Source organism: Vicugna pacos, chromosome 11, assembly GCF_048564905.1.
Source record: "Vicugna pacos chromosome 11, VicPac4, whole genome shotgun sequence".
Classification (NCBI taxonomy): domain Eukaryota; kingdom Metazoa; phylum Chordata; class Mammalia; order Artiodactyla; family Camelidae; genus Vicugna; species Vicugna pacos.
The window spans coordinates 84,480,527-84,506,361 of NC_132997.1; the positions used below are offsets into that span (position 1 = coordinate 84,480,527).

At 42.2% G+C, this 25,835-nt stretch overlaps 1 protein-coding gene across 1 annotated transcript in view; it reads left to right on the forward strand.

Moving 5' to 3' along the window:
• Positions 1-7,885: 7,885 nt before the first annotated feature.
• RBM20 (RNA binding motif protein 20) overlaps positions 7,886-25,835 on the forward strand; it is a 177,244-nt gene continuing 159,294 nt past the window's right edge. Inside the window, exon 1 of the mRNA XM_015235959.3 lies at positions 7,886-8,144. Coding sequence (XP_015091445.2) covers positions 7,972-8,144 — 173 coding nt within the window. The 5' untranslated portion in view covers positions 7,886-7,971. The remainder of the gene's footprint in view (positions 8,145-25,835) is intronic.

Genomic DNA, 25,835 nt, shown 5'->3' on the forward strand with positions numbered 1-25,835 from the left:
GACTGCATCTTAACTTGATTACGTCCACAAAAATCCTATTTCCAAATAAGGTCACATTCACAGGTGCCAGGGGTTAGGGCTTCAACAGATCTTTTCAGGGAACACAATTCAACCCACAACACTCCCTTAGACATTCTAAACATGCGTATTTACCCTTCCTTGGGGAAAGGAGAGGAGAGTGAAAGGAGGTATGTTAAAACCCTACCCCTCCCCAATCCTAGCAGGCCTTCTTTGGGATTCTTTAAATCATCAGAACTCAAGTTCCTGGGGGAAACATTCCAAGGAACAGGCAGTCCCCCAGAAATCTCCATCCCCAACGAACTGTCACCTCCCCAAGCCAGACCCAAACACACCTTTCACTTTTCACCCCTACACTCTCTCGGGAATCCTGCTTTCAACTGGATTCCAGTTTTCTGAGCTGCCTGCTGTTGTGCTACCAAGCAGGTCATCATTCCAGCCACTTGGACTGAGAGGTGACTCTGGGCCAGCCTTGTGTTCAGCCTCACAACAACAGGAAGGAAATGTTTGTTATCGCATCTCACAAACGAGCAAACTGAGGGCAGAGAGCTCACAAAGCAAGTCCAAGTTGACGAGGCTGGCAGGGCAGAACCGGGACCCCAACTCAGGTCTGTGAGTCTCTTATCCAGTGTGTTCTGACAACACGCTCTTTTCCCTGTTTACCTCCCAGACGGTTCTTACAGTTACATCCTTTCACTCTGGGACTTTTACATGCAGAAGGTGACAGACATCCCGACTCAGAGCCCCTTCCCTTTTCCAAGAGAAGTCTACGTATTATGATTACTGATTCTCCAGTGGGAAGTCCTGTAATCACAATATTAAAAACAGCTAACAACAGCTTGCTGAGCCTTAATCATATGCCAGGTGACACTGATTGAAGTGCTTTACATATATTTTTTAAATCAGCTTTCTTAAGGTATAAATGACTTACTTTGTAACACAATACCAGGCAGCTCAAAAAACTTGAATTCAGTAAGAACAGGATGCCCAAGAGCGGAGGGGGTGAAAAATTATATGATATTTCAAATGTATCATGGTGATTTGATTGATATACGTACATATACATTGTGAAAGAGTTCCCCTATCTGGTAAATGAACACACCATCACCTCACATAGTTATCTTTTGTGTATGTGTGAGATCACATAAATTCTACACTCAGCAGATGTCAATTATACAATACAGTGTTGTCAACTATGGTCACCACGCTTTACACTAGATCCACAGACCTACTCATCTTCAAGCTGAAAGTTTGCACCTTTTACCAGCTTCCTAAGTGCCAATAACCTTATGATGGTGGCACTGTTATTCCCATGTTTCAGATGGGAACACTGAGGTTCCGAGAGATAAAGTAGCCTAACGTCATGCAGCCAACAGATCACAGGGCTGGGTTTCTAATCCAGCTATTCTGCCTCCAGACTATGCTGAGAGGGGGCTGGCAGGGCGTCCTTCATTGGGTGGCCCTGGGAGGACCAAAGGTGCCACATCAGGGAGTGGCACTGGTCTATCCACCCCAGGCCAGCTGCATGGGTGCCCACTTAGTGAGGTCAGCACATCACAGGCTCTCACTGTTCCTGGCGTCACGCTGGCATGCAAAGGCCTCTGGTGTTGCCTTCCATAATGGTCACCTGATCCCTGAGCTGGTGGGCAAACAGCCTGAGATGTTTATTCCCTCATGACCAACTGGCCTGACAGACAGACAGCCCTGGTGATAAGAGAAGACGGAGGAGGCGACTGGGGGGAGGGGCCGGAAAAAGGAATCCCCTGCCTCCAAGAAGTGTTGTTTTGCTTGGCCAGGGCCGAGTCACACTACCAGCCTCTGAATGACAGTGACATTCCCCAGGGATTAAAAAGCAGTATAGGAGCTGGGTCTCCACGGGGGTGCCGAGCCCTATGGAACTTAAATCATGCAATTAGCCACCAGCTGACATTTCTCCCACATTCATTTCGTGCCTCCATCACTTCCCATCCCCCCACCAAGAAAATTCAGCTGTAACTTGTTTTATAACTCCCCGCCCGCCCGTATTGTACCCTGCTGCGTTGCTTGCTCTTGGTAATAGCAAAGAAGATAAAGCCATTTTCTGGCTCCTTCAACGCACAGCTCAAAATTTCCCTTTTCTAGAAGCCAGGCCAAGGTAACCCTGCCCTACCCTACTCTGAGCCCGCTAGGATTCTAACTCTATCCACAGCTGGTTTGTGGCCAGGGACTGAGCAAGGGTGGAAGGGCAGAGCTCAAGTCACCTGGGCTTAGGGCACTGATGCTTTTGGTGGAGGCAAAGATGTTGGTGTCACTCCTGGTTTGGGATAACTGCTTTTCTGTTCAGGAACACTGGATACACCTAGTGGTCCAGAACCCAGATTTTCTGACTCCCAACCAACTGTTATTTTGATTATAGCACAACCCCTGTGCCGGTCACAAGGGGCCTGGCTGATAGGTAGACAACCAGAGAGATGGAGGCTAAGCCTTTTCCTGCAGCCAATGAGGGAAGTTCTCGGTGAGTTGTTAGGCAGAAAAGAACCTCGTGGGTCATGTCCTCACTTTTCCTCAGCTAAAGTTCCCTGACTGTCTCCTTCAAATTCAGTTATGCATCCAGTACCATGAGTAACCATATTATTTTTAAACAGCATCCTTCAGCCGCTGCCTCTCCCGGGTTTTCAGAGACAATCCTTTGTGAAGCTAGCAGAGGATTTTATTCTAAAATTGTTTTAAAACACCTGCAGGGATTCCATGGAGTTCAAGTAAAAGATTAAGCTGTAGCTGTGAGGGAGGAGATAACAAACAGGAAAAGCTCACCTCAGGGGGATTGAAAAGAGAAGCCAGGTCTTGTAGAGAAAAGGGAAAACAAAGGATGAGGTACTGGAGGCAGAAGAGAGGGTCAAACCAGCCAGTGCTTACTAGAGGAACTTCTGGTCTCTAAAGCCCCATTGCACCAGGAAACACTAAGCCATCATGTGGAGCAGTTAAAAGCTTTATCCTAGAAGTAATACAGACTAGGGTTAGTTTGCAGTTCCTCCACTTACTAGCTGGTGAGTGGCTGAACATCTCTCAGCCTTAGTTTTCATCTGTAAAATGGGCATAAACACTACCACCTAATAAGATGGTAGTAAGGATTAAATGAGAAATATTATGTTCTCAAGATAGCTTGGTATAGAGTAATACTCAAGAAATGATAACTGTTATTATTAACACCTAGATAACAGTTGATATGTTATGGCTAATGTCAATAGGTTGCTTAATACTTATCCATGATTGTCAAATGAGTAGATTGTAACCGTATCAACATACTGCCGGCAACTTAATGTGTTAATTATTTAATTGTCTCTATTGAGGTCATTAAGGATGAAAAAAAGGCCACTCTGGACAATACATTGTCCAGCATGTTTCTCCTTCATTTTTCCAGATGAATTTTTGCTTTAAAAATAGAATACTGTTTTTGTGCTAAGTGTTGTTAAGAATTACTACTTGAAGAAAGAAATAATTATTTTATTGTTAGTTAATAAAAAATAACACATGTTCATAGGAAAATAATTTCAAACACTACATATACCCCAATAAAATTGTATTTCAAATATTCAAACAACAGAAAAGGTCATAAAAGAAAAAGTTTCCTGCCCCATCTCAATTTCCAGGGTGTAATCAGTGTTAATATTTAATTACTTATATAATATTCCAGAAATGTTTTACACTTTTTGGTTTTATACAAATTTAATCATACTGCAATATTGTTGAGGAACTTGCATTTTCTCCTTAGTAACACATCTTGGAAATCTCTCTTTAGCCCATCTACCCCTCCTTTTTCAGGGCTGCATTGTATTCCTTTGTGCAAAGGGGCCATCCTTTTTGTAACCAGTTCCCCTTTGCTTAGCATTCTGGTTGCTGCCAGGTTTTGCTACTATGAACAATGCCACAATATACTTCCTTGCACATGGAGCTCTGGTTGTTGCTACCAATAATCCCATAGGATAAATTCCTAGCAGGGTAACTGCTGAGTCAGTTTCCTTTGTTGCAACTGTATTAGACAGTGCCAACCCACTTCGAAAGAGGTTGCAGTGGCTACCACTTTCACCCACAGTATATGAGAAAGTCTGTGTCCTGCAGTTTCACCAGTTCTGGGTATTATAAAACTTTACAGTCTACTAAGGAAACAGTTATTTCAAAATTACGGTAATAATATACATGTGTGGAATATCAGTACATATGAAATGATCTCATCTGCAGAGATGAATGCTCATAATCACCTAGAACGGAGGGCAGGGAGTTGCATGGAGGCAGTCCAGGGTCTGACCTTTGGCTTCAGTGTTTATTATCTGTGTCACCTTAGACGGGTTCATCAATCTCCTCTGTCTGCAAAATGGTGATATTAAATGAAATAAGGCATGAGAAACCTCCTAGAACCACTGTCTGGAACTCAGTAAACATTTATTAATATTACAAAATAAACCAGAGTCCCTGGCAAGTTTGAGAATGACTCTAGTAGTAACAGAGACTTGGGTTCTGTTTTCCACTGCTTCCTACTGCCGCTAGGCTGCTTAATTTCTTTGAATTTTCTTGTTTATAAGATGCCAATCTGGATCCCATCTATTAATTTACTGATCTGGATAGATATGAGTGGCAGAGTTGAATCACAACGCAGGTGGCATTTTATACTCACTGGAAGATGCAAGCAGCATTACAGCAAAAGAAGACAGGTGGCATCTCAGGTCTACGTCTGCCACTGAGGAAGTGGAGAGGTTTGGGGTCAGATCGACCTAATTGCAGTCTTGTTTCTGACCCTTAAAACCCAGGTGACCTGGAGCAAGTTCTTATAGCTACCGAAGCCTCAGTTTCCTCAATTCTAAAACATGGATAACAGTATCTATCTCAGGGATTATTGTGAGTACAAAGTGTGTAATAATCTATGAAAGCATTTAGCAGCTGACTTCTGTGAAATGTTCAATATAGTCAGAGACAAGCAAAAGCCTCACTGCCTGATCATAGTTTACTGGTATGTCAGGAGGGACAGGATGCTTCTGAAGGGTGGAACAGAGATGTTACCAGCCCTCCCCCTACCCTAGATATCCTCCTCATTTGTCAAGCCAGGTGACCTCCACAGCCTTTCTCTCACCTCAGTAACTGTGAAGCACACCCTGGTGTGAGGGCTCAGGGCAGGCAAAAGCAAGACTGCTATGCTTTCTTAAACGTCTGCAACGCCAGCGGGATCTTTCTCATTCTTCCTGGAAAAGAGTGAAAAGATATTAAGTTAATAAGTATTTTTCATGGCAACTGCTTAGTATACTTAATGTTTGACTTGCAAAATGGAAAGGCTTGCTCACTATTATCGTGGACAACATTTTGAGGGGATGTGAGGTAGGACTTGAACTAGCTTTAGGTTTTTTGCTTCAGTGTTCCCCTCTCCCTTCAATTCAAATCTGTTTTTCTATAACAACTAAATTGCAAATGTTAAGCTATAATCATGGAAATGGGGTTTCTGAAAAACATCTTGTGAATTACTAATGTTTTTCAACTTGGGGGGGGGGAATTTCAACTTACAGAAAGGATGAAAGAAATGCCCAATGAATACCCAAGATGTACCCACTGTTATTATTTTGTCACATAAGCCAATGCGTTATTTTTGAGATATAGAGAGCTACATTCGTATGATATGAATTTCCCTCCCTCCCTTCCTTCTTTCCTTTCTTCCTTTGTTTTTTGCCAGTAAAAATATTATGTGGATGGATTAAGTTGTATCAATAGTGTGACTTCCAGGTACTCAGCTTCCTGGAATTTGAGACCCCTTGTTCTATTTGGCTACAGGGTTGGAACATAAGGAATCATGTTTGTGATAACTGCCAGATTGAATACCTCCAGCACCAAATGTGCAAGATACATTATCTCTAATCCTAACAGTGACTGTGCAAATCAGGGTCTCATCACTGCCAGTTTACATATTTGGTAACTGACACTCAGAGAGATTATTGAGTCACTCAACCTCTCTGGTAAAAACTGATCTGTCTTTTTGACTACAAAGCTTTTTTCACAAAGATTTTCTGGGATTCTCAGGGGAAATTTTAATGCAAGCATATGGAAAGTTCTAATTTTAGTTTCTGGGAGAGTTGCAGTGTTACTTTCAGGTAATTTCCCTCGACCAAAGAGATAGGAGGGCAGTGGAAGGTGGAGTTTTATGGAAACCATAGTTAAGACTTTAGTAATAGAAACTAAAGATGATGAACTAACCACTCACAGAGCCCAAGAAGACTGGTACAGATTCTTAGGAGCTGTATGTAGTTGGACAAATTACCGTGACTCGCCTCCTTAATTGTGAAATGAGGAAACAATCTATACCTCTTTACCTGGGTTCTTTTGTGAGGCTCATTTTGCGAATTGTGGTTACTTTCATGAATACAAGGAACTGATGTATCGTTTTATCTATAAGAGGAAGGAGGGAGAGAAAAGGAGGAAGGCAGAGAGTGGACAGGACATTTTATCTGCAGGAGAGGGTGGGGAGGGGAAGCTCTAGGTAAGGATGACAAATCCAGGGGGGCTTAGTTTCCTGGGACTGGTGGGCAAGTTGACAGAAACTCACAGTCCAGGGGGAGAAGAAAGCATCATTCAGGGAGTTCAATTAGTTGCCGGGTCCTGGAGAACCCATCTCCAGAACTGTCCTCCGCGCGGCCGCGGGAGGAGCATGGGTTGGCTTGAGACCCTCAGCAAACTTCTCTCCAGGGCGTGGAGCACCTGTGTGCTCTGGCTTCCAAGGCACCCAAGGGACGCTTTTCCTCGCTTCCTGGGGCTGCCCCTGCCACGATTTAGAAAGCCGTGCGCCGGGGAGAATCTTCTGGTAACCACTCTCTGGGGTCTCTGCCCAGCTTCTAGATGTTTCGGCAGCATCAGGCGCCTCCCCAGACCTCTGCCCGCGCGCCAGGACTACACACCGCACCTTGCGGGAAGGGAAGGCTCCTCAGTGCAGGATGCCCTCCTCCATAGCTGCGATCCAGCGTGTGCAGGTGAACTGGCGCACACTGGCTCCGGGCAACCAACACAGCTTCAGAGGCGGTGATCTAGGCGGTGCGTTGTCCTTTTTATCCTTTACATTTCCACTGAGATTTGCCAATAAATAACAAGAATAAAACGTGTACATGGTTTTGTCTTTGCACTCGCGGGATCGTGGCAGGTCTCTTAGAGAAGAGAGGAAATAAATGAAGAGAAACCACGGCAGCGCTACCCGTTGGGTCTGGGGACCCCTGAAATCAGGATCTGGAACTGATAATTTGGAGAGCTCTCGGGCCTGGTCATCTAAAAAGACCTGGGGTTACAAGTCCCACCGGCCTGGGGGAGGGTCTGGGCTTTCCCCCCGCGGGGTCGGGTCCCTCAGGCACGAGTGGCACTGGCCGGGCTCCAGTCGCAGGAAGGTGCCAAGCCCCGCGCACTTTTCGCTGGCGATGCGCGCGGACGCCCGGGGCACGCTTGGTCCGCCCCGCTTGGCAGGAGCGCGCGACGCCGCGCGCGCCGTCCCCAGGGACAACCCGGAGGCGGCCGGGCTTGGGCAGAGGCAAGAGCTCGGCGTCGGGCGGCGGGCTGGCGTGCGTCTCGCCGCCTCGCGCGTTTGCGCTGCGCTGCTGAGCGCCGGGCCCCGGACTCTGAGGGCGCACGGTGGCGGGTGGCGCGCGCCGTTCCCGGGAGCGGCGGACAGAGCTCCGCGGACCACCCCGGCGCCGAGAGGCTCCAGCCGGCCGGGAGACGCCCCCTGGCCCCCACCCACTGGGTGGCCCGGCCGGGCGAGCGGGACCGGCGGGAGGAGGAGGCAGAGGCGGCGCTGGCGGGACTGCCTCCTCCCCGCCCCTCGCGTCTCCTCCCCGCGCCGCCGGGAAGGACAAGGGGACTGGGTACGGGGACCCCGGCCAGTGAGCGTCCGTGTCCCAGGGCCGCCCCTCGCGCGCGCTTTCCGGCCGCGAGCTCGGGCCGGTCTCGCCTCGCATGGTGCTGGCCTCAGCCATGAGCCAGGACGCCGAGCCCAGCTGCCCCGAGCAACCCGACAGAGATGCCCGCAGCGTGCCCGGTGCCCCAGCACCCCCAGGCCCGCGAGGGATGCAGCCGCCTCCGCCGCCACCGCCTCCGCACCAAGCCGGCCTACCCCAGATCATCCAAAAGTAAGGGGAGGGGAAAAGGGGAGCGGGGATCCGGGAGCGCTTGGGGAATACGCCCCGGGCGCCCCGTTTCGTGGCTTCATCTCTCCTGTTCCTGTTCAACTTCGCTTGGCTGCCTTGCGTTTGAAGTTTTCTTGTCCTCCCTCTCAACAGAATCGGTGTCATTCTGGCTGCTTGTGAGGTTGGGGAGAGGAAAGCCAAGCTATTTGGGGAAAATAATTTTGCTCTTCTCACCCCTTTCTCTTTTCAGGGATGTAACTAGATATTTAGAACTAAAATAGCTCAAATTGGGGGAAATGGCCCAGAGACTATATTTTATTTTTCTTGTCCTAAGAGGCCACTGGAATGTATGGAGAGCCGTGCGTGAGTGTGTACGCGCGTGGGAGGGTATGGAAGTAAAATGCCGCCGGAAGAAGCAACCCTTAATGGTGCCCCTGAAGTCAACCAGTGACACTGGGTGAAAAGGGCGGTGAGGGTTCGCAGACAACATATTTTGCTTTGTCCTGAAAGAAGTGTTTACATTTTCCAAGAAGGCCCTTGCAGAGTTCTCAGCCGCGCAACCGTTTTCCATTAATGTTACCGTCTTGTGATTCCGGCGAACTGTGCGACTTGGGTCGCAAATTTTCTGGGTCAGCCGTCCCAATGCGTGAGTAGCTTGGGGGTTGTCAATAGGCTCTCAGAGGCTCTTTCAGCCCATTTGAGGGACATAAAAGTAAAACGGTGAGGTTTCGTTCGTTCTTTAGAGATTTTGACAGTTTAAGGCCTAGAATGTTGGTTTGTTTGAAGGATCTTTATTCTCCTAAAGGTTTCCCTCAGCTTGTAATGAAGTCCTCAAAACTAGTTTAAGAAGTGTAGGAAAGTCTGAATGATGAGTGCTTGGGCGAGACTGATGAAAACGAGAAATACACACAAATACAGCAAAATCTATCTCGTGGGACCGAGCAGAGGTTTTCCAGCGCTCTTGTATTGATGCTTTCTTTGCGTTATTTAAACTTATTAAAATGTAGTGAGCCAAATAACCACTGATGGGGCATAAATGGAAGTAAATATTGTTTTTAAAGACTGACATGTAATAGAAAGAATAGTGAAATTTTAAGTTTGACATCAAAGAAGGCTGGTATCATATTTCAGAACAAAATGGTTCCCCCTTTTTTTTGACTGGTAGGATACTAAAAGCTCCATTTATGACAACTTTTTGCTGTGGTTTGATTTTATATCACTTGCAACTATTTACAAGTAGCTAACTATTTGAAACTGAAAATATTTTATATTGTTTTTGTGTTCCTATTGTTCTGCAAATAATTTCAGTGAAGATTTACTAAATAGGATAGACAATTTAAGTACATCATTACTTAAAATTTCTCTTTAGTCCTTAATATAAATTAAACTAACAGAGAAAAAATATTCAAAACCTAAAGTTTATTTAGTAAAAGAGAGAAAAAGAACCCCTAATTGACTGATGATTAATTGGGAAACATCTGATATGCTTATTACCAGCCATTAAGTTTGTTGAGTTTGCTTTGGTATTGTAATCACCCTGCATTTTCCTATTATTTACTTTCAATTTAGGAAAAAAACTAAGACCTTTATGTTCACAGAAAAACCTTTGTAAATAGATGTCTGATTATGAAATGTTACCAGGTTGAAATAAAGGCCATTTTGTGGGAAATGGGTCATTTCAATTGTATTTCAGTTACCTCAAGTAATAAATAATTTATTATTTCCGCATAATAATTTAGAAAATTCCATCTCTGGAATATTTTATTTTAATAGATAAGACTGAGCTATTTAAAGATGGCCCCTTTTGCTAGTAGTCCAGGACGGAGATCTCAAAGAAGTGCCTGATGGCTCTGCCTTGTTTTGCGTTGGTGACGGATCAGTGTTCAGGCGCTAGGTCCAAGGCCAGTGAATGTGCCCATGGGATTTGATGTTTGCGCACTTAAGTTTCAAAGTTTCTCTTTATATGGATGATTTGGGGTTTGGGCTCCCCTCAGTACCCACTGAAATTCTGCTGGAACCAGGCATAACATGGCAAATGCTTTCCAGGTCCGTCTTTAAAGCGCTGAAACTTGAGCAGGTTATTTTGAAACTGTGTTTGCATAATTTAATCTGAGCGACCATTTTTATGTAGTTATGAGGCGCTGTTTGCATCAGCCATCTTCGAGAAAATATAGTGGGGTGATTGCCCTCAGCCACAAAGTGAGCTGTCCGCCTCTTGATTTGAAAAATTTGTGAGCTAGAGCTTTGGATGAAATTCTCCTCTAGTGGATGGCATGTTAAATACATTTTATGGGGGAACCTGTATTTCTTTTTTAGTTATTTGAGTAGGGTTATTATATAATTTGATTGCTTTCAAAATGATGAAGATTCAGTCTTCATGTTGCATAGTGTGTAAAGATTACAAGGATTTTTTTCACTTCTTAATGTCTACGTTTACTCAGTTTCATTAATGATAGTTTTCATTTTGGGTAAAGTCAGTAACTTTGGTAAAGTAACAGTCATGATCATAATAAAAACCGAGTCCTAGTCACCTATGTTATATTTGGTCTTAAGAGAATGCAGTGTCACAGTGAATGTGACTGATTTTGGTGTTTGTTTTATGGAAGCCAGTCTCGGTGTTTGTGAAGATTGTGCCAAAAGTTAACTACTGTGGAGTACTTTTGTCTTCTTCAGGTATATTTAGTTTTCTCATTATTGCATTGTTAGCTTCAGTCAGGAATTGTCCATGACCTCTCTGCTCTTATTAACATCTTGTTTTACCCCTGACTCCTGGCCAATTATTCCCCTTACCGATAGAGATTATCATTTATGTTTAGACACATATAACTAATATCTTGTAAGATTTTTGTTTTAAACATGCATGCTCTAAGCTGGCCAACATGGAGATATTATTGGATAAAATGTGAAACATTATGTAAGCCATTTGGGCAGCAAGAAATAGGAATAACACCTTAAGAGGAGATTTAGGATGAGTTTAGGAAGTCAGAATAATTTGAGGACTTAAAAATATATATCTTCATATAAGCAGAAGTAAGACAACATTAATGTACATCATTGAATGTTTTACCAGAATTTATCTCCTCGAATATTCACAGTATTTCATTTCCAAAAGTATTTTATATTTTAAATTTGTGCTTTGTAACCAAACCTAATTCTTAATTTATAAGAAGTTATTTGTTAACCTTGATGAATATCAGAAATTAAAATTTTAGGTGCTAAGTTTAAAACTCTTCAGAATGAAAACAGGGCCATTTAGTTCTGCGTGCAATGTTGAAGCCAGCTGTCAGATGTGGCTACAAAGTGTGACACCAGTCCTGGTGAGAGTGATCCAAACAAGCACACACATCTTCTATGAGGTGAGCACATAAGTGATTTTCCTAAATTATTTGATTTGCAGTGAAATATTCCTAGTTAAGGCGTGATATCAGGTTGAATATTTAATTTGTGTATAGATGACTTATTTTTTCCTTTCCAGATTCTTTTGGTAAGCAATGAATAAAAATAAAATATGAAAATAGAAAAAGTTTTGGTTTAGCATTTGGTAGTTAGTGTCACCAGCATATGTTTGTGACTTATAAAGATATAAGTCCAGCTTTGATTGCTAAAGTTTATGGTCTTCTGCATAGTGTTAGGACGCTGGCCGACTGTGTTATCAGAGCAAAGTGCTCCTCGATTCAGCCTAGAAAATGTTACAAGTAGTCACTCGGATTGCAGATAATTTTACAAACGTTTTGCATTTGGAAGGATCTCCATGTAACTCTCAGAGAGTGGTACATGGGCAAGTTGTGTGTGATGTCCACCCATTTTGATGGGCTTACTGACAATTACATTCAGAATCAGAGAGGAAATAAAAATTTGCCAAAAAGGGACATTACATCAACTCATACTTGGTCCTTTTCTGGAAAGAGGATGGAATTTGTAACATCTGTGTCAGTTTCTAACATCAGTTTGAATCCATTTTTAGGGGAAACAAGGATACACTTGTAGAAGGAATTTTGAAAATTTTAAACACCAAATTAAACTGCATATAAGACAAGCATTCAGCAGGAGAAAACATCTGAGAGGGTTAATCGTTTACCCAAAACAGGGGAGGAAAGAGGGTGGGTTCTTTTCTTAGCATTCTAAAAAGTTTCTTTGCTTTACTAGAAAGCCTATTAAGCGAATTTTTTTTTAAAGAAATTTTGCATGAGGGTTTGTTGTGGTAAGTATTTTTAGGTAGTAAGTACAGCCATCCAGTTATGAGTTATTCTCAAATTGCCAAAGAGATCAGTATTATGAAATGTAGTACATTATTCCCATTAGTCACAGTAAATGACTATACATGTGGTGCACACAGAGCTGTTCTGAGGCCGGTGCTGCAGGGGAAAAAATAAGACAAATTTTATCACCCACTTTATTCTTCTATCCACTTATTCTCTTGCTGCCGCTTTAGCACTTTATCAAATTAATAATTTTAAAAGCTCATGTTTGTCAGTTGGAATGTGGACTCTGATCTGTTAAGATCTCTTTGCTTATGGGAATAGCTACCAGGGAAGGGGAAAAACCCCCACCAGGATTGACTCACAGTGAAATGATCCCACATTATCCAGTTTATTTCTCTCTCTCTGATTTATTTTTCTTGTGGCTGTAGGTTCTTGACTCCAGTTATAAACTGATATTTCTTCCCTGCTGACAATAGCTAATCCTCAAGTAAACAAACCAATACAACTCAATTCACAGCTTTGATAAACAAGAATCTACAAAATGTTAGGAACTGAGGTCTCACCAAGGGATGGAATTAAAATGGACTGAACTCAACTTGGAAAGCACGAATGGAAGGAGTTTGAGATAGTGGAGTTAAAACTCGAAAGACAAATTCAGAGGCAGGACTCTCCCCACCCACCCCCATCCTCCCTGGTACCCCTGTCAGGCAAAAGCTTGAAGGAGTCTCCTGTGCCACAAAATCCCACTTAATCCGATTTTTATTTCCTGCTACAGTAATTATCTTGTTTGTGATGGTCTAACTGATACGATTTTGTGTATTTTAACAGGGAAAGTTTCTGTGGATCCACAGCTGGTGTGAGTGACTGGTAGCTGTGTTTAGAATAGCGTGTTGAAAAGTTTTGCAGAGAGTAAAGTGATCCGTATTCCAGAATCAGGGCAAAGATGGTAATTAGTGGCTTGCAGAAGGGAGCACATGGCAATTCCCTTTCTGGTTAATGAGCCTGGCTGGATCTTGGTGATGTGTGTATGTTACCCTGGAAGCCTCATATTGCTTGTTCCCACCAGTGAGAAGACTGGGAAATCTTGACTTTAATTAAGAAGACACATTTTTGAATCAGGAATGTGAATTTGGTTTCCAACACCACCAAGGGGCTGTTGGCGGTGGGCTGATACTGCGCCTGGCTCAATGGGTGGTCACTGTTTAAATTCCATCCAACTAAGGTTTCAGTTTTCGACATTTACAAGACAGCAATTTTGGGGGTATTTTGGATTTAATGCATATATCCATCTAATATGGTAAGTCTTTACAGCGGCAGAAGTTACAGCCAAGTTAATTGATCCTCCCCTTTCCTACAATTCCTCCTGGGTTTTGTAAGATGAATAAGTCCCTTGATAGTTTACAAGGCAACTTTTCCAGCTCGCTGACAGCAGCTCCATCAGGGGGAGGGTACATATTGATGTGAATGTATTTTATGAGCAAAAAGGGAGCTGTTAAGCAAGTTGTATGAGGACGTGTTAATAACTTGTAGCTCAGTTTGCCAAATAAACCTTTCCATGTGTTCAGAAACAAAAGGGTCATGCCTGCATTTGGGGAGTGATTTTCACTCCATGAAGATAGTTTTCACACCACTTTTCCCTTCTTTAATGTGGGTATTTTCTTTAAGGATGCACCAGGGCCATTTGCTGCTGCCCTTTCTTTGCACCTGCTTTCTCTCGATCATGGTAATGACCCATCAGTTCCCAGTTGCCACTTCCACTCAGGCCCCAACCTGGAAACCTCCATTCATGGCTGTCTGAACATCTTAAATACTTTTCAGTTTTGCAGCTTGCCTATAGATTGTCTTCCAGGTATATTTCTGGTTCTTATTAGACCTATCCTTAAACCTGACCTCTAGCATCATGATGCTGATGGAGTAGACAAGGTGATATATATTTCAAACACATTAATTTCACTAATTTCTTCTTTTGCTTTATTTTGAGTTCATTATTGAATAGAACCATAGATAGTTAGGATGTTCCCAGGGTTGTCAACTGTAAAATGAGAATCTTTGCTCTAAACTAATTATTGGGTTTCTGACAAAGAGGGTCAGAGAGAAAAAGGAAACTCCAGATTGGGAATGGGTGACCTGGACAAGACAATTAACCTTCCTAATTCCAGCTTCTCCAGGGATTGGAAATGATCAATGTCAGTTCCCTCCAAAAATAAAATTACGTGGATCCCCTGAAATATTGCTGAGTGATCATCACTGTAGAATGTCTCCCCTCTCCTCTTGGACATCTGCTGGGGAATGTATCCCTTATCAGGTACATTTCAGTCACGGCACAGGTACCTGTGTGTGAGATCACTCACGGAAACTGCAGTAACCACAAAAAGAGAATTAATTGCTTTCTCCAACACCTGCAAAGTATATTTGGATCAGTTTCATAATTTTAAGACAGAAAAGTAGACCGTAATGTCAGTGAAAAGGAGGGTGTTTCATACTGTCTTCTTATGGCCACAAACTTTTAAAAATAAGAGGGGAGGAGGGTATAGCTCAGTGGCAGAGTGCCTGCCTAGCATGCACGAGGTCCTGGGTTCAATCTCCAGAACCTCCATCAGTAAATAAACAAACAAACCTAATTATCTCCACCCCCCCAAAAAAAGAATTTAGGAAAAAAAGAACTTTTAAAAATAAAAACAATTATTTTGGAACGTTAATTATTTTGAAATGTTGAAGTGAATGTTTGCAAAACGAGTACTGTTCTTAAGTCAGGAGACAGATCCAATCATTTTCATGTGTGTGAATTAGGTTGTATTAAATACAGGCAGGTGGGAGTGTGTTTGGTGACATTATTGTTTTTAGAGGGAGAAAACGTAAGCATGGGCCCGACAGACGCTTCCAGGCGCGAGCCGGCTGCTGGACGCGGACTCGGTGAGCGGTGCCGCGTGTTCAGGCGGCCACAGCGTGGGCTGCAGCTAGTCGCCCAGAACGCTTGGCGGAAAAAAACATTTTGAGAAGAGATCACGGTTCTCCAAAAGCTGGGCCTCAGGTTTCCGTGGGGCCTCCTTGAATCAAAGAAACCAAATGTTGTTTCCAGAGCCTTCTAAAGACAGCGTCTCCTTGGGGCCCTGCGTCCTCCGGGGCTCGCGGGGTCACTGATAGCCTGGAGTTACGGAGCGCCTTTATTTAACACTTGAAAAGGTATTTTTAAACTTTCTGCAGAAAAGGCATAAGGCTTGTGTGATTAAATCTTGATTTACAGACTTTAAGTTATTTACATAATGAGAATGAACATAAGGATATCTACTGCAGCATTGTCTAGAAGAACAAAAAATTAGAAACCACCTCTGTGTTTCTCATTGAGAAAATAAATCATGTGCATGTATAATATGTGCCACTCAGCCATTAGAATGATGCCATGTTTTATATTTATTAATATGGGATATAAACCATACAATATTGTTAACTAAGAAAATTACAGTGTATAGAGGGATCTCATTTTTTAAAAAAAAAATGTGTATGAGTGTGTGTGGGTACCTGCAAGCCTGAAAATCATCTAAAGAACAAATATAAAGATGTTAACAGTTGTTCTAACTGTAGGTGGTGCATTTATAGTGGTTTGTCTTTTTTTTCCTTTTCTATGCTTTTCTATGCCTTTCCTTTTCCTTTTTTTTTCTCAATGAGCATGTGTTAGTTTTATAACCAGAGGGAAAAAAACTATTCCCATTTTTAAAAATGAAAATAGGACTAGACCATTCATGTTGGTATTGCATTGTGAGACTGACTGGGCCATTACCGTCTTAGATTTTAGACTTGGAAGGCATCTGAGAGCTGCTTTCGCCCAGCCCTCCTGTTTTTCTAGGTAAGGCAAGTAAGGATCAGAGAAATCAAGTGAATTGTTCGGGTTACACAGCTAGGTAGTGGTCTGGCTGGGATAGGAATCCTCAGCTTTCCATCTGTTGCATTTTCTGCTAGCTGCCCTTTTGTCTGCTTGGTAGTGGGGGAGAAAGAAATGGGGAACATTCATAAACTAACCACTTTTTTCTGGCTCTAGTCTGCTCAAATCCCCCAAGCAGATTTTGAGGGCATCTTTGGATATGTTACTTCCTCCTACTCTGCCCCCAAAGGCTTTTTTGGCTCGTGGCAGTAGACTGGGTCTCTCCAGGGCATCTCATGCTCTTTTCCATCCTTTTAAATGGAAGCTGAGTGTCACATTTTCTGTCCTGAACTATTGGAAAGTAAACTTCATAACCATAATTCTGTTGTCATATCTAAGAAAATTAGCCTTACTTAAATAATTTTTTCTAATAAACACTTTTTCCAGTTGTCGGAAATAAACTTTTTCCAGTTGTCAGAAAAATGTCTCATATAGCGATTTTTAAACCCCCCTCGTTCAGGTTCACAGTACATTTGTTTATGATGTCTCTTTCAAGTTAGCAAGTGTATATGCCCTTTGCTGTTCTTCATGACTGAAGATTGCGGCTAGTTGTCTTGTAGAATGAGCCATCATCTGGATATGTCTGTTGTTTCCTCATGACCAGATCCAGGTTAAGCATTCTGGCAAGGATATGCAACAGGTTGATGTATGTTCCACTAAGTTTGATTCTCTTGGTTGACCTGGCTACCGCCAGATCTCCATCATAATGAGACATTTTTCTTTTTGTGGTGAGTAAGTTGTCTGTGCAGTGATACCATGAGACTCTCTGAATATCCTGTTTCCCAACAAACTTATGTCTAGTGGTTTTATCTTTTAGTTTGACCTTATTTTTTAAAAAGCCCTTCAGTGAAATATATGGAACTGGAATGATAACTAAATATCGCTTTAGAATAAATTAGTTTGGATAGATTGGTTATATCAGACAGCCTTGCAAATATGTTTGCATTGTACCAGCCCTTAGATATTATCTGGAGCCTCCGGATTTTTCTTGATAGAAACGTGACTGGTGGGCCTGCCACTTCCTTCCCATTTAGCTCCCCCTCCCCCAGCAAATATTCTTTCCCAGGCTGCAGTACTTTTTAATGTCCATACAAATTGAATATAAATCGCTTTTAATGTTGATGGCAGTGAATGGATGGTAATGTAATTTCTGCTAGCTCGCACAATTTTGGGGGTATCCTCAAAGCTCTGTTGACGCTTTGAAGAAACCTTTTATCTCCCTTTTCAAAATCACTGTATGAAGCCAACTTTAAAAATTACCGATGACTTGCCCTGGAGCTGGTCTGTGACTACTGGTTTGTTCATGCTTTTTAGATTTAAGTTACACAGCTATTTTTGCCTCTTCCAGATTGGTACTCTTATTTTCATGCGCAAAATATGTATGAGTGGGGAAAGTGGTGTGGGGGCTAGCGAAAAGAATCAGGAACAGGCATGCCCTATGTTCTAGACTCAGCTTTGCCACTACTAACCCTGAGCCTCAGTATTCTCATCTGTAAAACAGAATAGTAATAATGAAGTGAACAACTAACATTGAGTGCTTCCCGTGTGTCAGCTACTATGTAAGCACTTTATGTATGTTCAATCCATTCAATCATTTAATTCAACAGTAGTCCTGTGAAGTTATTCTCTTCATTGTATAGATGAGGAAATCAAGTCGCAAACTTAAAAGGACTCAGCAAAAGCTAAGAAAAATAGTGTCTATGAAAGAACTGGCACGTGGGGCCGGGATGAGAGAATGTTATGTAAATTCAGGTGGTCATATCATCTCTATGTGAATATCTACATCCTCAAAATAATTTATAGAAAACCCGTCAAGTACAGAGAAAATATTTTAAAAATTGCTGAAATTTGAAAGTCAGTCAAATTTAATTTGAGACAAACTAAGCAATCCAATTAAAAACACTTTTTTATTCCTTCTGTTTCTTGTAGCTTTAAGTATTCCTTTTGGTTTAAGGTGAAGTCCATATCCCAGTCTAAATTCCTTGAGCAAATCTGACTCTGGCATTTGATTCACTGTCTTATTCTACTTGCTGTGCATGTTAGGCTAGATCTGAATTTGATGCTTACAGAGAGTATATAAACACTTATAATCCTCTCAGCATGTGCTAAAATAATAACAGATACTGATTTGCAAAGTGAGCCCCTGCCAAATTCTACCAGACCAGTTTTGAACCAATTCAAAAAATCAGGATTCAGCAATGATTAAAAAGTGTCGTAGGCTCCTATAAATAGCAGAAAGAATTTCTGACTTGAAATGTGGCCACATCAAGTTCGCTTAGTCTCCACCAGACATACTCTTGAGCGGTTTTAGCAGACATTGTTACAGTCTGTTCTTTTGCTTTAAGAAACCATTGAATGTAAAAAGCAGACTTAATAGGATCAATAAATCAGGGCAGGCTGGTTTGCTTTTGACCTTCTAAAGGGTTTACAGTAAAGACCCTTTAAACTGTGAGTTCCTCGGTTTATTTCAAATAGAAATTTAATAAGCCTAAGAATTTAGAGGTCCAGTGGTAATTTTTAAAACATTTTTTGGTCTTTTTTCAATTTTACAGCAGTGTAATTGAAGTATGTCCGCAGCAGCACATGTTTAACGTATACATCAAACAATCAAGATAGTAAATGTCTTTAGCACCCCAAGAGTTTCTTCATACTTTTAATTATTTTTCCTTCTCTCTTTCCCTTAACCCCCTCCCCCTCAGGCTACTAGTGCTCTGTTTTCATCATTATAGATGAGGTTGCATTTTTTAGAATTTTACAAATGAAATAGTACATACTCCTTTTGTTGCCTGACTCACTCAGCATGAGTTTTTGGAAATACTACTTTAAAAAACTGTGATAAAATACATGTAACATTAACCATCTTAACTATTTTAAAGTGTGATTTAGTGGTATTGAGTACATTCACAATGTTGTTTAACCGCTACTGCTGTCTAGTTCCAGAACATTTGCATCACCCCGAAGGGAAACCCTGTCCCCAGTGAGCAGTTATTCACCATTTTCTCCTCTCCCAGGCCTCTGGCAACCAGCAGTCTGCTTTTTCTGTCTCTATGGACTTACCTGTTCTGGACAGTTCATATCAATGGAATCATATAATATGTAGTTCATCTATGTTGTAATGTGTATCAGTACTTCATTCCTTTTTATTGCCAAATAATATTCCATTGTGTGGATAGACAGTATTTTGTTTTTCCATCCAGTCAGTTGATGGATTTGGGTTGTTTCAGTATTTTGGCTGTTGTGAATAACGCCACTATGAAACTTGTGTGCAGGTTTTTGTTTGAACGTCTGTTTCTGATTCTTTTGGTTATGTATCTTGAAGTGGAATTGCTGAGTCATATGGTAACTCTGTGTTTAATTTCTTGACGAGATTTCCACGCTGTTTTCCCAAGTGGCTGCACCATTTCACATTCCCGCCAGCGATGAATGAGTTCCAGTTTCTCCACAACCTTGCCAACACTTGTTTTCCTTTTTAAAAAATTTTGGCTATCCTAGTGAATGTGACATGGTATCTCATGGTGGTTTTGATTTGCATTTCCCTAATGACTAATGACTTGAGCATCTTTTCATGTGTTTGTTGTGTTTACATCTTCTTTAGAGAAATGTCTATCAAGTCCTTTACCTAATTTTTGAGTTGTTTATCTTTTCGATGTGAAATTGTAAAAGTTCTTTACAAATTCTGAATACTAGACCCTTGTCAGACATACAATTTGCAAGTATTTTCTCCCATCCTGTCGGTTTTCTTTCAGCATATGATTTTAATATTCATCTAGTCTTCTGCATATTTTGAAAGTACGGTCCCTTTTATTGGTGAGTGGTATTCCATTTTATGAATATATCATAAATTGTTCATCTATTCACCTGTTGATGGACATTTAGGTTGCTTCCAATTTTTTTGGCTATTACAAATAAAGCTGCATGAACATTCCTTTGCAAGTTTTAATGTGGACATATCTTTTAGTTTTCTTGGCTAAATATCTAGACCAATGATAATTTAATCTTTTGAAAGCACAGATGTTATGCATTAGAATCATTGTTCCGGTGAAAACACCTCTGCATTTTTATTACTGTGTCTTTGAATGGAATTTATTAATATGAGTCTTCAAGGCTTTTAAAGAACAAACACTTCTTCATCTTCCTTTTTGGTGCTAGTCACTCATTAGCTTAGTGTTTTTTTTTTTTTCCTTCTATGGAAGACTCTTCCTTCAATAATTTTTCTTTTGGCAAATAATTTTTACCCTGGAAATTGAGGCACAAGATGAACAAGAAAACAAAGCTTCAAGCTGAAAGGGACCCTGGAGATCATCTAATTCAATTTTCTTGTTTTGTAGAAAAGGAAGTCAGATCCAGAAGGAAGACCAGATTTACCAAACGCCACTCAGCTATCAGAGAATCTAAGTGAGCAGAGAAAGTGTACGTGCCCATGAGGGTCATTTTAAGTCTCCTAGCAATGAGGGGTCCACAGATGCCACAGTGCAGGGGGGAGTGGCAGCTCTGTATCCCTGCCATGCTGTATGGTTCACAAGGCACTAGGGTTTGTACTCCTAGATTATCCCATTTAATCCGCCAACAACCGTGTGAAGTAGGTAGGGATTAAGTAAGTACTAGTAGTTCAGGGCCCCCTAGCCAATGGTTGGAGAGCCCAGGCTCGGCGCCAGGCCCTCTGACCTGGTCCAGCCTGCGCTGCCTCCTTCCTTCTGCTGCCCCTTCCTACTTTCCGGGCCCACAGCCACTGCCTCAGGCCTCCCAGCTTCTCCCTCCCTTGCCTCCAGCTGGGTCTGTCCTCAGATCTTTTCTCCAGACCAGCGCCACAGCCTTAACCTTGTCACCTGTTGGCTTACAGCCCTCCGGAAGCTTCTCGTTGCCTGTAGGTTGAGATTCCGATGCGTCGAAGCCCCTTCTGGATCTGCCCGCGAGTAGCTGTACCGCCCTGGACTTGCCGTCTTGGCTGCCCTCCTGCCCCCTCTACCTGTAGCACCTTCTCTCTCCTCAACTCAGACATTCCTTTTGATTCCTGGATTCTGCTTAGGACTCACATCTTCTAGGGAGCTCTCCCTGGCCCCAGGCAGCAAGTGGGGGTTGGTGGCCTCCACTGTAGCGTTTACCCCACACTTACCTCTTGTTGATCTCCCCCGAGGACCCTGCCGAGTCCTTGCAGCCAGGGCCCCTGTTGTTCATCTTGGTGTCCTCTGCATCCGGCAGGGTCCCTGGCACAGAGTTTGTTGAATACATGAGAGAAGGAACAACTTAAGTGCAACCTGACTTTTGATCTCACTGACTTTGTGATGAGGAAAACTACTCAGGAGGGTCCCACGGCTGAGAATTGATATGAGACCCAAGCTTGGTTTTCTCCAACTTACATTTTGTTTGGGCTGCCTGTCTGAAAGGGCTGGAGGGACACAAATACTCTGCTTTTGTGTTTGGAGAGGTGTGTAAGTGTGGATGGAAGCTTTGGTCTGAGCTCCACCATCAAGCCACTGGGTGAGCAGAAGTATGGGCTTCTTACAGGATGTGGGGTTGGTTGTAACAATCAGTGACATGACACATGGACTGGAATATAGGAATGAGGTGCTGAATACACGTGTGTCATCATGTAACCTGACTTTTTGTTTCACTCCATCATCTCCAGCTGGGAACCTGATTGTGCCTTTAAAAGTACAGGCAATTTCCAGGCTGAATTTCGTCTGTGAGATTTGGGTCAAATAGGAGAAAAGGTGGACATGACTACTTGGAACATCCCTTCCTTAAGCCCCGTTGCCTCAGAGCTTTTAACAACAGAAATTTATAGATCACAGAAAAGGTTTTTAAGCCCAAAGTGAACACTACTTATTTTAAGCAATTTCTAAAACAGTACAACTCAAGACAACTGCCACAGTAGGATATTTCTTTATTACCTTGACATGGCGATGATGACAATTTAATTGTGGAAATGGTTGTGAGAGTTGACCTGTGGCAGCTGCAAAAAGGAGTTGCCCAGAAAATAAGTTATCTGCTGTGATTTCCCGCTGAGCTCTACTCCGACCACCCTATTTAAATTGAATCCTGTATCTTCCAGTCCAAACCCCCTTATTTCGTTCTTTTTTTCATAGCACTTGTTATCATCTAACAGATTATACAGCTTACTTATTTTACTTATTATGTTTTTGTTGTCTATTATATCACCTCCCACCCAGCCTGTGCCGGGGAGTTCTATTCAGTGATTTCCCTCCACTCCCCCCCCCCCGGCACCTAAGAACAACACGTGGCACCTAGAAGCAGCTCACTGTATATTTGTTGAATGACTAGACGACATGACCAGGTTAGTCACAGATACAAGGTGGCATTCGTTTCCTCTCCGAGCCCACCTAAGATATGAACTACATGGGCTGCAGGGGCTGAGTTTTGTGATTCAGGAAACTGCAGTGAAAGTGCAGGATGTTGGAGGACCTCAGCGTCTGCTCCTGTGTGATTCTAGGGGGTAAAAGCAGGCATAAAACCTGGGCTGCTCCCCCGGGACCTGGCATCCATGACTTGGTGTTCTTCTTGTGTCCTGGCTTTGGCAGTGGCCAGTCCTGTCAAATTCTCTTTGGCAGAGATCTGACCTGTGCATTTGGTGGGATCTTGATGTTGGACGAAGAGCAGCAGGGCTAGGTCTCACTCAGTCCCTTGAAGGTCCAAAAGACTGGAACAACCTTGTGTCCAGCAACCAGGGATTGGTAAATAAATGTGGCTATATCCTCCCACACTATGAGACCATCTCTGTGTGCTGTAATGGAGAAATCCCAAGGATATAGCAAGGGAAAAAAAGCAGAGTGCAGAAAGTGTGTGTAGTTGCCTAGCTTTTGTGCAAGAAAAGGGAAGAATAGGAATATATGTATGTACATTATATGGCATGTATATGTAAAATATATGTGTGTATTATACATAAGATATATAGACTTGAATATGTATTCACATTTCCCTTTGTTTCATTAAAGTAATGGAAGGATAAACAAAAAGAAAACCTAATAAAATGTTTAGCCATGAGTGCAGGTGGAGAATATGGTTGAGGGGCAGAAGGTGTGAATGTGAGGCCCATGTGATATCAGGTGATGTACACGTGATGGAGGATGGGGCAGGAGGCTCCATGAAGGGCCAATCCAGCTGTCTGAGGAGGTCATTCTAAGCTGATTCTGAATCTGTGCCTGGGGGCTTGCATGTGGTTGGGGGAGGGGAGGGTCTCGATGGAGGGAGGAGAAGAGATGCATTTGCAGAAGTGAGAAAGACCGCGGCGAACTGGGAGCCTCAGAGTAATTCCAGTTGATTGGAGGTCGGAGTGTGTTTCTATAGTTAAGGAGCATGGATATGGGATGAGGTGGCTGGGAATGGTGAGAGCTGAGGATGTTAAAAAGGCAAGATGCTGGTGATGCAGAACCATGTTTCTCAAGGTGAGGAATTTGGCTGGTATCTTTTGAGTAGCCACTTGTAAGCAGCAGTCTGATGTCCTGAGATGGGTATTCTGGAAAGATTACATGGGTATTGGAGAAGAGAGGATAATTGGCAGAGTTGTGTGCGTGTGTTTGCATATGTGTAGGAGTGCCCCTGGGGGTGCGGATGTCAGCTCCAGCACTAGTCGGATGAGAGGTGATGAGGGTCTGAAACATGGAAGCACCGCGGCACAACAGTTGAAGGTGGGGATTGCAGTTGGAATAGCTGGGTGTGCATCTTGGATCCCTACTTGCTTGCTAGCTGTGTGACTCTGGACAAGTTACTTAACTTCTCTGCTCTTTCATTTCTTCAGTTGTAAAATGGGGCTGATAGGGCATCCATGTCATACTGTTATTGTGAGAAGTAAATGAGATTATACATGTGAAAGAGCTTAATCTCAGACACTGGGAGGATACTGTGGGGAAAGGGACGCTCAGGGGAGATGCTCTTCAGTGGTGTGTGTGCAGATAGGAGCCAGTACCCGGCTTTGGTACCATCACAATCCACATCAAATCTGTGATTTCTTAAAAGGAGGAAAGGAGACTAGGAGAGGAGAGAGCACTGACAAGTACCATCCCAGCCCCGGCCCCACCGTGAACTTTGACATTTCAATTCAGGGAACCACTTGTTAGCACACAGACCTAAACTAACCTATGGTATTTTCAATCTAAATATTTAAAACTGTGCCTAATTTCTCTGACAGAGAAAGAATTATGTGTAAAGTGTGTATTGAAGTCAGAAAAGGCAAGGGATAAAGGCAGTTCCTTGAGCCCATCACTGCCCTTTCTCAAAAGAAATTTCCTTTGTCCAGAACGTGGAGAATTGAATTAGATGGCTTTCATTAAAATCTTTTTCAGGGATTTTTAATTAAGGCCCCTGAGATCTCAGAGATTTTTTTAAAAAATTAAAGTCAGCATGTAAAACTTATCACTCATGGTGGGAATATAATATACTGCCACTTCTAAAGAGGGGAATTTGACAATATTTAGCAAAATTAGCTGTGCATTTTCTTTTGACCACACAATCCTATTTATAAGATCCATCCCCAAAATACATAGGCAAAAATAAGAAAAGACATATGCAGGAGACTTTCTGTGGTGGCATTGTTTGTGATAGCAGAAGACTGGACACAGCCCAAGTGTCTATCGATAGGGAGTGGGTTGAGTAAGCTATGGGACATTCATACAGTGAGTTTCCTTAGAGCTATAAAAAAGGAAGGAGGGTGATCTCTCTGCATAGCTGTGGGATGATCTCCAGGATATATTGTTAAGTGAAAAAGAGCAGGGTGCAGAAATAATAGATAGCATGTTACCCTTTATCTGAGAAATACATATGTATTTGCTTGTAAATAAGGGAAATGCAAGAGTAAACAAATAACATTTGCTGATTACCTGTACAGGGAGGGAGGAAATGGGTGGATGGATGAGGGATAGAAGCTAGACCTTTCTGAATGTGTTTTGTAGATCTGGCTTTGGAACACTATGGATGTTCTTCTTAAGTATAAAAAAAAATTAATTAAAATAGAAAAAATAATCCCCCCAAACCAAGATTAAAATGAAACAAATTTATATATCAAGTTGGTAGCTTAATCACACATAGAATTATTTCACATAACTTTAAAATGCAGTAATTTGATAATACATCTCCAGTGGAATGTATCTTAAGGTCAAAACAAATTCCAAAGAAATCTTAAGCTGTTTTCAGTAATATTGTTAGTAATAATATTTTTTGACTTTTTTTCTTAATTGAAGTATAGTCAGTTATAATGTGTCAATTTCTGGTGTACAGCATGTTTCAGTCATACATATACATACGTATATTCATTTTCATATTCTTTTTCATTAAAGGTTACTATAAGATATTAAATACAGTTCTCTGTGCTATACAGAAGAAATTTGTTTTTTGTCAGTTTTTATCTATAGTAGTTAACATTTGCAAATCTCAAACTCCCAATTTACCCTTCCTACCACCTTTTCCCTAAGTAACCATTTGATTATTTACTATGTCTGTGAGTCTGTTTCTGTTTTGTGGATGAGTTCATTAGTGTCTTCTTTTTTCTTTTCCTTTTTTTTGTCTTTTAGATTCAACGTATGAGTGATATCACATGGTATTTTTCTTCCTTTTTCTGGC